This window comes from Chiloscyllium plagiosum, chromosome 9, assembly GCF_004010195.1.
Source record: "Chiloscyllium plagiosum isolate BGI_BamShark_2017 chromosome 9, ASM401019v2, whole genome shotgun sequence".
NCBI lineage: Eukaryota > Metazoa > Chordata > Chondrichthyes > Orectolobiformes > Hemiscylliidae > Chiloscyllium > Chiloscyllium plagiosum.
Window position 1 is genome coordinate 91,893,973 of NC_057718.1, and position 13,534 is coordinate 91,907,506.

A 13,534-nucleotide genomic window follows, 5' to 3' on the forward strand; every position below is an offset into this window, starting at 1 on the left:
AATTGCAGATGCTGGAGATCTGCAACAAAGAAAAAAACAGAAATTGCTGGAGAAAATCAGCAGGTTTGGCACCATCTGTGGAGAGAAAATAGAGCTTACCATTCTAGGGTCACTTGTCTTGAAACATTAACTGCTTCTCTGCAATTGCTTTGTTACAGATTCAAGGAATATTTACAGAACACTTCCACTCAGTTTAGAAGCATAACTCCACATTTCAAGTTAATTGCCTTGCTTTCTCACTGACATTTCTGTCCTCGACTTGCTGCAGTTTTCAAAGTTCAATGCAAGCTCAAGAACATCCAAGCCACCTTTCAATTAGGCATTGGAGTCAGTGAGTTCAACAATTTCCTGTATCCTATTTTGTGTTTTTTTAGCTAAGTGCTGCTTTTAAACGTTTTATTCATAATTTTGCTTTCAAATGAGCTGTGCATTAGCCTGCCCTGTACTGCAACCATTACCACATTGGTTTTTTTCCATCATATCTTTGTAATTTAGTCCCTTCCGTCCTCTCAGAGACTTGCCCTTTTGTTTCTTCCCTCCTCTTCCTTTTTACAGCTGCAATTAACTTGTCACATTTCTAACTTCAGTTCTGAACTGGTCATTTTTGACTCAAAACATTAAACTGGTTTTTCCTTCTACTTATTCTGCCAAACCAAAATGTCTCCAGCATTTTTGTTCCATATCAGATTTCCTGCATCTGCAGTGCTTTACTTTTACATTTCAGGTTCACCTGGACAAAATACTTTGAACAGAATGATCAAAAAGTAGATGCCCTATAATAGAGTTCCATTTTTTTTAAACTTATTTATGGGTGGCACGGTGGCTCAGTGGTTAGCACTGCTGCCTCACAGCACCAGAGACCTGGGTTCAATTTCCATCTCGGGCAACTGTCTGCGTGCAGTTTGCACGTTCTCCCCATGTCTGCGTGGGTTTCCTCAGGGTGCTCTGGTTTCCTCCCACAGTCCAAAGATGTGCAGGTTAGATGAACTGGCCACGCTAAATTGCCTGTAGTGTTAGATGCATTAGTCAGGGGTGAATATAGTGGAATGGGTCTGGGTGGGTTGCTCTTCAGAGGGTCTGTGTGGACTTGTTGGGACGAAGGGCCTGTTTCCACACTGTAGGGAATCTAATCTATTCTAATCTAAATGCACAGATACAGTGATCTTGTGTAATTGTAAAATTCTAGTAGTTTGAGTAGACTATTAAAATATAAACCTGCACCTCACAAAGTATGCAATATCCAAATACTCTGGAAAAATAGGACGGGTTTTGTAATTGCAAAGAAACTTTGTGGCTGGTACTTACAGTCATAGAGTTATACAGCATGGAAACAGACCCTTCAGTCTAACTTGTCCATGCCAATCAGATATACTAAATTAACCTAGTCCCATTTGGCAGCATTTGGCTCATATCCCTCTAAACCATTCCTAATCATGTGCCCATCCAGATGCATTTTAAATGTTCTAATTGTAACAGCCTCCACCACTTCTGCTGGCATAAATGCACCACCCTCTGCATGAAAAAGTTGCTCCTTAGGTCCCTTTTGATTTGTTCCCCTCTCACCTTAAACCTACACCCTCTAGATTTGGACTCACCTACCCTGGGGAAATTCACCCTATCTATGCCCCTCTATAAGGTCACTTCTTAACCTCCAACACTCCAGGGAAAATAGCCCCAGCCTATTCATCCTCTCCCTGTAATCTTCCAACCACGACCACATCCATGGAAATCTTTTCTGCACCCTTTCAAGTTTAACAACATTCTTCCTACAGAGGGGGTTGCAGTATTCCAAAAATGGTCAAACCAATGTCTTGTACATCCACAACGTGACATTCCAACTCCTCTACTCAATGCACTGGCCAATAAAGGCAAGTGTACCAAAGACCGTTTTCACTACCCTGTCGACCTGTGACTCCACCTTCAAGGAGCTGTGAACCCCAAGGTCTCTTTGTTCAGCAACATTCCCCAGGACCCTACCATTAAATTTACGTCCTGCTCTAATTTGCAACACCTCATATTTACCTAAATTAAATTCCATCTGTTACCCCTTTGACTCCACCTTCAAGGAGCTGTGAACCCCAAGGTCTCTTTGTTCAGCAACATTCCCCAGGACCCTACCATTAAATTTATGTCCTGCTCTAATTTGCCTTACCAAAATGCAACACCTCATATTTACCTAAATTAAATTCCATCTGTTACCCCTTGGGCCATCTGACCAAGATCCCATTGTACTCTGAGATAACCTTCTTCACCATCTATGACACCACTAATTTTGGTATCACTTGCAAACTTACTAATGACTGTTTAACTCTGGAAAATTCTCATTTCGTTCATCACAAGTGATCTATTTTAATAATTCTGCCAAGAGATGTTCCAGGTGAATGATTCATGTCATGTCTCAGGAAATCTAATGAAAGGGATAGTGTTATAATATTTCAATCAGACCAGCCCCCTATCTGGTCAGTAAAAATGGATTTGGAAGAATTTACCTAACTTGGAGAACTCTCAATCTTGGTCTAAGACTGAAAAAAATCACTATACTCACTGCAATGTTTCAGCATTGGTCCTTAACATTTCAAAATTCTTGATGCATACTATTTTAGCTACTTGCACCTTACCTAGGAAGTAGCACTAAGTACATAACTTAGAAATTGATTCTCACATCTACTGAAGCACGAAGCAAATCAAGCATTCGGTTCTCTTTATTTCAATATAGTTTTTCCTGGAACAAATCACTAGCCTGTCAACAAAGGCTTTGGCTTGAAAGGTTGCACTTTCCATCAGCATTGCATGACCAAGAGAATTTCCCATAGGCATAAATGAACAATTTGCAGTGGGTAACCTGTTTGATCATGTAATGAATGCATCTTCCATGGCCATCAAATCCCATAATCGGATTCAAAGCTAGAACTTCTTGCAAAGGGAGACTACCTTCTGCACTATAAGACCTCTATCGTATGTATGACTTCCCCTGAAATACAAACATCAGATCATTACAAACAGGTGCACGTCATCACAGTAAAATAAGTTCTTAATAGAAGTACGCTGAACACAATTAAGCTTCTCTTCTTCATCATTTCACTCAACGGTTTTAATCACTGGTATCGCTGCCTGACAGTTCTTTGGAAATTCCATGATTGAATGTGCTTTAAGGCTGTGCTAAAGAGAATTCTGACTTACTGGATACCTAAAAAGTATCTTTTTTTAAATTGAAGAAACCACTCTCAACATGATTACTTTCCTTGCATTGGTAACAACTCCACAATTATGACGTTTAGACAGAACTGAATAGGTCAATATAATGTTTCCAGTGCGAAAAGGGTTGAAGCAGTCCTAACAAGCAAAGCTGCTTGACAAAGTTGTAGGAATATGGAAATGCCCTTGAGTGGCATAAAATATTATCATCCTATTCACTGGGTTGCAGAAAAACCCAGTGCTTGCTTCTGCAGTCAGCACAATTCAAAACCATGCTGAATACAAAGCTTCACAAGAATTATCTACTCCATTTCAGGGATGTCAACATAGTACTTTACAAAACATTACATATTACTTATCATGCCTATAGAGTTTGCTCTGAGAAAAGACTATCATCCTGTGTTCTTTTGTATACATCTACCCAACAGTGTTACTTCAGTAAATATCAGGGTGCAGGGAATCTGAATAAAAACCAAAAGAACTGCGGATGCTGTAAACCACAAACAAAAACAGAAGTTGCCAGAAAAGCTCAGCAGATCTGGCAGAAAACAGAAATCAAAGTTAACGTTTCGGGTCCAGTGACCTTTCCTTTGAATTTCCTCCAGTTCTGAGGACGGGTCTCCGGACCCGAAATGTTAACTTTGATTATTCTTCACAGATGCTGCCAGACCTGCTGAGCTTTTCCAACAACTTCTGTTTTTGTTGTAGGGAATCTGATATGTCCATTTTACAACAGTTCAATTCTTCTAATCTTTCCAAATTCAGTTATTATATCACCTAACTTAAATATTTATAGAAGATTACACAAATGTGATTATGTCAATCATCTCACCCAAAGAGATAATTATTTATTTAACTGCAACGCGCTCTCTCAGACTGGAAATTAATAAACTAACTGAACAAAGGACAAGTAAGTCTAAGTGTAAGACAGTCTTGAAACTCAAACTTGGAGTATTTTAATTTCTCATGGGCTTCAACCTGCAAAAGCATTTACTGAAAACCATAACACACAACGATCCATACAAACAGAGTAGTTGCTACCAAAAAATGAGATTTTTGAAGCTTCTCAAATATTATTTTTACCTTACGAATTACAAATTGAACATCCTCTCTGTGCTAAGTTATTCTTCTTTTAGAAAAGAATGTCAAATCAAAATAAAATCAGTATCCTATGACAAAGCAAATGAATCTTGAATAATTTTATTTACTCTATACGATTTTGGCCTGCAAGCATAACGTTATTCACAAACTAGTAGTTCTATGGTCATAAAGAATAATGTTCTATATCCAAAGATTAAAGCAAACAATTTGATAAAAATAACATTGAAATAAATAAATGAACTCATTTCGGCTCTAACTGCATTGAATTAAAGACACATGAAAAAAAACTCTTTCATTATTTATCACGTTTATGCAGAAGTCTGCATAATTTATTACGCTGATTGAATTCAATCAGTATTCGGAACTGAATCTTCAAAACATAATGAATATTTTATTTACAATGCACTTTGAGCAAGATATATTTGTAAAATAATTTGTTTACGGCAAGTATGGCTAGTGGTTAAGATACTGGACTAGCAAGGTCACGATTTCAAATCAGAAAACATATTGAACACAAAAAAAAACTCAATTTGTGAACGAGTACCAGTAGAAAGAAAAATGACGATGAACCATATATAATTGTTCTAAAAAATCCACCGGTTTATCAAGCCACTTGCAATGGGAACATGTCACTCCAAACCTCCAAAAAATATTATGGTCTAATTTGATTCCAGTACCACACAACATCCCATCTTTATATGACCACTGGGCAAAGATGGATGAGAAATAAATATTATCTTGCAAGAATGTAGCCAGAAATGGAGAGGTTAGGCTTTTGTAAAGGGTTACTTTCTAAGAATTGAGATGATGTTTCAACTTGCATTTACTCCAGTTGATGATCCAAAATTGTTTGATATAGACACTGACAGAGAATTTTCTATTTCACAGCATCTAAATCTCTCGAACACAAAATACAAACCAAGCTTTTATCCACAAGCAATTAAGCTTCCATACATATGCAATCTTATCAGACTAATCGTCATTTTGACTGATGTTCACGTGAGGTTGACACTATTTTGGTTACATCTGAATAATTTCTACAAACCTTCATGTTCTCCCTTTACAATTTAAATCCAATTCATGCTCTTCTTTCCATAACAAACTCCAAATAAACATCTTGGCAAATACAGAACAACCTCCATTATCCGAACGTCAATTATCCGAATTTCGGATTATCCGAACAAGATCTCAAGGTCCCGTAAAAACGTTATCAGTTATCCGAACAAAATCCTCCCACCCATCTCGGTCAGATAATCGAGGTTGTTCTGTACCTAATGAAATCTTTGTTACTAATCAATTCAATTTGTTTTTCCAAACTGCTCGAGTATAGCAGTGGAGCTCAGTTTATAAACTTCCAGATCTGCCTATAATCTGTTATAACACACAGTATTTATGAAACAATTCAATGCAATTGAAGGCATTTAAATCTGAATGTAATACTTTTGTTTAAATCTCTGAAAGTCTAAAAGCACTGTTTTTCAAACTGCATTTCCTTGCAACAGATTCCAACCTTTTCCCAAGCAGCAGTCTGAAGTTGAGCCAGTTTGCTTGCAACCTTGGTGTCACACTTAATCCAGACATAAGGTTCCAAGCTCTGACTAGTGTTATCACTAGACCATTTATTTTCACATCCTTAACACTCCAACTTCTTCCCTGCCTCAACTCATCTACTGTTGAAAAGTTGCATTCGGGTTTTCATTACGTTCAGATTATCCTATTCCACACACTACTGCCTGATCTCTCATATTCTATCTTCTGCAAACTGAAGTCATCCAAATCGCAACAGCCCACATCTCAGCTTGCAGCAAGTCCCATCCCTCTACCATTCCAGTGCTTGCTCCATTGGCTCCCAGTCAACTATCCTCTTTATTTGAAAATTCCAATCCATTTTCTCCATGCCCTCACCCTGCCTACTTCTGTAACCTCCTCCAACCTCAAAATTCTAAGATATCTTTAGACATTTGAACTGATGCTTCCAGTTGTGTAGGCCCCTCGAATACGCGATCCCCGGAATACTGGGTCTCCATAATTACAAAATGACATTTTTGCAGCTTATCAAACCTTACTCTAAATTGGGTGCTATGTGCTTCCTACGTTGCAAAAGTAATTACGCTTCATTAAATCCATCGTCGGCTGGGAAGTACTTTGTCACACCCTTAGAAAAGAAGATGTAAAGTACCATTCACAACCTAAGTTTTCATTATTCACACATAAGGATTCATTAAAAGAATACTTAATAAGCATTTTTTTTTATACGAAACAACTTTTAAGTGAAGGTGTTCATTCATTTTATGGAGTTAAATTATTAATGATATGACATTATATATAAAGGAAATGGCAAAAATTGGATATCAATCCCTTACAGGTTCATTTTGTTGTTAGCTTTCATGGCTGTATAAAAGAGTTCACTTCAATGTCAAAACAAAACTGCATAGCTCTTCAAGAAAAGAAAGTATAGGTGCATGGCAGTATGTCATGACTTTAAAAATATTTTCTATACAATCAATGCATCAAGTTAACTAATTTCGGTATGTCAAGAATTAAGTGCAATCAGTTGTCACAATGATTGAAGAAGGGCTTATGCCCGAAACGTCGATTCTCCTGTTCCCTGGATGCTGCCTGACCTGCTGCGCTTTTCCAGCAACACATTTTCAGCTCTGATCTCCAGCATCTGCAGACCTCACTTTCTCCACAATCTATTTTAACCCCAGTGCTGAATCCACCTCTGTTATTTATATAAATGATTTAGATGAGAATATAGAAGGCATTGTTAGTAAGTTTGCAGATGACACCAAAAGTGGTAAGGTGCACAGTCAGCTGAGGTTATCTAAGATTACAAAGCGATCTTGATCAATTGAGTCAATGGGCTGAGGAGTGGCAGATGGAATTTAATTCGGATAAATGTGAGAACAATGACAGGTCTTTTAAAAATAATGGTAGGGCCCTGGATGGTGTTGTGGACAGAGACACCTAGGGGTTCAGTAAATCAAAAAAATTATTGTGACTCATAATTCTTTGAAGTTTGAGTCACAAAAAGACACAGTGGTTAAGAAGACGCTTAGCACATTTGCCTTCATTGCTCAGCCCTTTGAGTAAAGGAGTTGGAAAGTCATGCTGAAGTTGTACCGCATTTTGGTGAGTCCACTCTGTATCCAGTCCTGGTCATCCTGTTATAGGAAGGAAATTATTAAGCTGGAGAGGGTTCAGAAAAGATTTACCCATATGTGGCCAGAAATAGAGGGTTTGAGTGATAAGGACAGGCTGGGACTTTTTTTCTCCAATGAAGTGTAGGAGGTTGGGTTGACCTTCTGGAGGTTTATAAAATCATGAGTACAGATAAGGTGAATGGCAGGTGTCTTTTTCTCAAGGTTGGGAAATTTCAAGATCGGGGCATATTTTGTAAGGTGAGAGGAGAAAGATTTTAAAAAGCCATGAGGGGCAACTTTTTTTAAAAAAACAAGTGGTCTGAGTGTGGAATGAACAGCTGGAGGAAGTAGTGGATGCAGGCACAGTTACAATGTTTAAAATACATTTGGATAAGTACACGAATAAGAAATGTCAGGAGGGATATGGGCCAAGTGCAGGCAGGTGGGACTAGTTTAGTTTGGGATTATAAAACCAGAAGACATAGGAGTGGATGTAAGGCCATTTGACCCATCGAGTACACTCCACCATTTCATCATGGCTGATGGGCATTTCAATTCCACTTACCCGCACTCTTCCCATAGCTCTTAAATTCTTCATCTCACAAGGAATTATCAGTCTCTGCCTTGAAGACATTTGATATCCCAGCCTCCAATGCGCTCCGTGGTAATGAATTCCATAGGCCCACCACTCTCTGGCTGAAGAAATGTCTCCTTATTTCTGTTCTAAATTGACCCCCCTCTAATTCTAAGGATGTGCCCACGTGTCCTAGTCTCTCCACCTTACGGAAACAAATTCCCAGCTCCACCCTTTCTAAGCCATATATTATCTTGTAAGTTTCTATTAGATCTCCTCTCAATCTTCTAAACTCTCTGAATACAATTCCAGGATCCTCAGCCATTCACCGTTTGTTAGGCCTACCATTCCAGGGCTCATCTGCGTGAATCTCTGCTGGACACGCTCCAGTGCCAGTATGTCCTTCCTGAGGTGTGGGACCGAAAATTTGACACAGTATTCTAAATGGGGCCTAACTAGAGCTTTATAAATTCTCAGAAGCACGTCGCAGCTTTTATATTCCAATCCTCTTGAGATAAATGACAACATTACATTTGCTTTCTTAATCACAGACTCAACCTGTAAGTCAACCTTTAGAGAATCCTGGATTAGCACTCCCAGATCCCTTTGTACTTTGGCTTTATGAATTTTTTCACTGTTTAGAAAATAGCCCATGCCTGTATTCTTCGTTTCAAAGAGCAAGACCTCGCACTTGCTCACGCTGAATTTCATCAGCCATTTCCTGGACGACTCTCCTAAACTGTCTAAATCTTTCTGCAGCGTCCCGACCTCCTCAGTACAACCTGCCTATCCACCTAACTTTGTATCATTGGCGAACTTCGCCAGAATGCCCCCAGTCCCTTCATCCAGATCATTAATATATAAAGTGAACAGCTGCGGCTCCAACATTAAACCCTGTGGGACACCACTTGTCACCAGCCTACATTCCGAAAAAGAACCTTTTATCCCAACTCTCTGCCTTCTGTCAGACAGCCAATCCCCAATCCATGCCAGTACCTCATTGCAAACACCATGGGCTCTCACCTTACTCAGCAGCCTCCCATGAGGGACCTTATCAAAGGCCTTTTCGAAATCTAGATAGATAACATCCACTGGATTTCCCTGGTCTAACCTACTTGTTACCTCTTCAAACAGAGGTAACAAAGAATTCCAAAAGGTTTGTCAGGCATGACCTCCCCCTACTAAATCCATGCTGACTTGTTCTAATCCGAACCTGCACTTCCACTGCCAATTATGATTGGCATGGACTGGTTGGACTGAAGGGTCAGTGTCCATGCTGTATGACTCTATGGTAGCCTTTATTGAAAAATGTAACAGAAAAGGTATCAAATCAAATGTCTCTGCTGAAATATATCAAAAACGCCATAGTTGAGAAAGTTAAGGCACTCTGGTTATCCATGACTACATCACCCTTCACAACATCTGGTGCTTTGCAAACAACTTTGAGAAGAGTTTTAATCATAGTAAAAGTTTATAATTTTTGTTCAGTAGATTGTATATTGCATAGAAGGCATTGCGTACAATAGATCCGAATTTTTTTTTAATCACGCACTAACCTGGTGAAACACTTCATTGATAAAATTTACATTAGCTTGAGAGGAAAAGAGAACTCTCTGAACCATCTCATAGACTGGCTGATATTCTTCTTCAATGCTGCAGAGGCTAGAGGTGCTGAGTCTTCTTTCAGATAGAGTGCTGCTATTGGAGTGAGATCGATCCTGCTCAGAGGTCCCACTTGCTTCTGATTCAATGGCTTTCTCCTGAGTTGATGGGTTTGCAGTCACTGACTGCTCAGCCAAGAAGAAATATTTAAAAAACAGAAATTTAAGAAATGCATCTATTTGCCTCAAATGAAAATTTTTGTCCTGCCAATTATTGTTATCACACCCAGGCACTGTCAACGTCAATGCAATTTAAATTTATATCAAGTATTTTTGAATGTAATACAGAGATGTAGTCCAGCATTTTTGAACTCCGTCTCAGGCAGTCGACAGATAATTAAGCTCAATCTCCAAGGAATTTTCAAGCATAAGTGAAATTTCACATTAGATTATGAACATGATCTCCTGCTAAATACAGTTAATCATTGGTGAAACAGCCAACGTCAATTGCATTTTACAGAATGCCACCTATATGTATTGTTCATCATTTAATTAACCAACAAAGCCAAACTTCTCAATCCAGCGCAAAACTATTTGCTGTCAGAGATGCTTGGCAGGGAACAAATATAATTTGTATAGATGGGTGCTCCTAGAAAAAGAAAATGCATTTCTTTATGTAGCTGTGCTCTAACTGATAATAGTGAACTTTTGCCATCTTAAAAATTTGGCAGATTAATTTCCTGCACCGATGATTGTAAATCTCGCAGATCCGAATTCAAGAATTGCTTCCCAGAATAACTCATCGTTTAAAAAAAAGATATATTTAGGAAACAAGAAAATATTGCATTTACATCAAATTTTAAACACTATTTGAATATCAAGTTTTGAAGCAAAATTTGTATGCCAAAACGTGCATTCACTTAGTTGCTCATTTCAAGTAGCTGAAAAGTCTGCAGAGGCCACGAATCAAGGGAGAACATGGGTTAGAAATTCTTTTATTTCTGGTTAAACAAGCAAAGTAAAATTAAATGTATTACTGGTTCTTTGATAATTAAGGAAGAAACCTATCAAGTTCAGTCAGACATTTATATTACCTTATCTAAAGATCAGATTAAAACAGAAAACTGTAGGATTGGGTCATGATATTGGCTGAGCAATTTTAAATGTCTGCCAACTGAGTCTTTACAGGATAGTGGAAGCAACATCACTGCACTTTGTTCAATATGTGCAGTGCTCAAAGAAACCAAGCATTAGCAGTTTCATGGTTACAACTAGAATTAAAGTACTTAAACATTGCTATATTTCTTAAGTTATCAAACCATCCAAACGTACCTGGATAATTTTAGGTAGCATCTCTCCACCATTCTTAGTGTTTTGATTTGTGGCAGTGTACTTCTTTTCCAGAAAGAAGGTCACAAGCCACTTAATAAATGCCACCCGAGCTGCCAAGTACTGGTCCCTTGTACTGTAAATGCTGTCATTATTTCGTGTTACATTGATATATAGTGGCTTTGGTCTCATCTGAGGAATTTCTGGTTAAGATACATAAAAAGCATCATACTTCTGAACCTTCCATCTTTATCAAGTTTAAAACGATAAAATCAAAACAAGATATTTCTAAGTTTTAATACAACATATTGTTCTACAAATTGTTGAGACAACTCACTATTTGAAACATGTTTGTTTTGTGATGATACTATGGCTTTAAGGGGGTGTTTTTGTCCCTTTTTTTAAATGGAGAAAGGTTGAGACAGAGGTGTCAAGCAGCCTGCTCCAAAGCCAATAAAGTAAACTGCTTGAAAGGCCGTGGGTTTTTTTTAAAGTTAGAACAATAAAAGCAGCCTGAATCGGTGGGGTCAAGCTCCCACAGAACCAGGACTTCTTTGTTGTAGCTTTAGTCTTCATTGGCAGTTGCTGGGGTCATGAAACTGGGTGAGGAAGCTCTTATTCCTCGCTATTACAGCTAAAAACTGGGGTTCTCTTCCTGATGCTAGAATTGCATGTCAGACAAACTATTTTACTGAAATTGTCTTTGCTGAGAGCGTGTTTGTAAGATGTTACTATATTGGAGCAGTTGATTAGTAATAGTTTACATAAAAACTTTGTTAAGCATTTCAATAGTTACAATTAAGAGCTAATTCTTTTATTTTTATTTTGTCTCTATATTAATTATAGTGCAGGTATGAAGTGTGTTTTATTTCAAACCTGGTAATTTGACCAATTGAATTGCATCTGAAACACAACACCTTACACTCAGCTGTAAACTAAGAAAAAATTAAGATCTAGACTAGCTCTGTAATATATTCTGAAGGGGTTTTGTCTAGTCCATAACAGTTTCCACAAAGGTTTTCAGTTTTACAACCAGTGAACAATTACTGACACTATTTATAACAAGGATTTAACCTGCAGCAAACGTGAAGAGCCAAGATCAGTCACCATATAATTCTCTCAATCAATCATGATCAAACGAGAATAAAAACCTTACAATATTACATCTATGTAAGTTCACCATTTTGCCATTTGCTATAATGGATCCTGATGTGATTTTGTTTTTAAAAGTTACTTGACATTGTTAGTGGCAATAGAACAGAGTGGAGTGAGCTTAACACGTGCATGCTCACTTCTGATAAATCTTCCTTGGAATTTTCATGGATATACCTAACTGGCTAAACTTTTTTGCAGCAATAAAATTTCTATCACTTTTGTGCTGATACAGTAGTACAATCTACATGGAATTCTAGGACTCACTATTCCCCAAAATCATGGATGAAAAGCTCACACTGGGAAAACAAAACAACTTTCATCCTGCGTCTATATACAATTATGTTGGCAGCTTTCATGAACTTGGCAAAAGTGAGGACTGCAGATGCTGGAAACCAGAGTTTTGATCAGAGTGGTGCTGGAAAAGCACAGCAGGGCAGGCAGCATCAGAGGAGCAGGAAAATCAACGTTTCGGGCAAAAGCTGGTTTCCAGCATCTGCAGTCCTCACTTTTGCCCAGAATGAGAGGAGTGCAGGTATCTCAGAGGGTTGAAGAATTTAAGGAAATTTTAGTGATAAGACATAGTGAGGTCATGGAAGTTTTTAAAAACAAAAAAAGAATAGCATTTTGAAATTGACCTGTTGATTAATCAGTAGTCAATGCTAGTCAGAGAGCAAAGTGGTGATGGGTGAATAGGATAGGAATGAATTAGCACAGGAGCTGCAGAGATAATCTTAAGTTTATCAAGGATAGAGTCCAAAACATCGATTTTCCTGCTCCTCAGATGCTACCTGAACTGCTGTGCTTTTCCAGCACCACTCTAATCCAGAATCTGGTTTCCAGCACCTGCAGTCATTGATTTTACCCATTTGAAAGGATAGTAGGTCACAAATCAAGTGAAGTTGCACAGTGGAAATAAGCAGGTGCAGTATGAAGCTCATCACAGCATCACATATGACACCACTTTTGATAACCAGCTGTTTTATATCAAGAAGTTGCTAGCAAAAGGAATGGATGATGTGGTAAAACTGAGTTTGCAGTGGGCACCAAAAATGATGGACTCAATCTATCAAACATTTCCAATACCGAACAACCTAGATGGCCTCCTCTTTCAAAGACCACAATTTCCCCTCAGACGTGGTTGACGATGCTCTCCACCGCATCTCCTTCACTTCCTGCTCCTCCGCCCTTGACCTCCACCCCTCCAACCGCCACCAGGACAGAACCCCACTGGTCCTCACCTACTGCCCCACCAACCTCCAGATACATGGTATCATTTCCGCCACCTCCAAACAGACCCCACCACCAAGGATATATTTCCCTCCCCTCCCCTATCAGCGTTCCGGAAAGACCACTCCCTCCGCGACTCCCTCGTCAGGTCCACACCCCCCACCAACCCAACCTCCACTGCCCGGCACCTTCCCCTGCAACCGCAA

At 38.8% G+C, this 13,534-nt stretch overlaps 1 protein-coding gene across 7 annotated transcripts in view; it reads right to left on the bottom strand.

The window, feature by feature from the left end:
- Positions 1–13,534, bottom strand: part of ralgapa2 (Ral GTPase activating protein catalytic subunit alpha 2) — a 585,975-nt gene that overhangs the window by 435,994 nt on the left and 136,447 nt on the right. For all 7 annotated transcript variants that reach the window (XM_043696530.1, XM_043696529.1, XM_043696527.1 and 4 more), the window contains exons 9-10: positions 10,950–11,149; positions 9,573–9,803 (exon numbers count right to left, since the gene is read on the bottom strand). In XM_043696530.1, the coding sequence (XP_043552465.1) occupies positions 9,573–9,803; positions 10,950–11,149 (431 nt within the window). The remainder of the gene's footprint in view (positions 1–9,572; positions 9,804–10,949; positions 11,150–13,534) is intronic.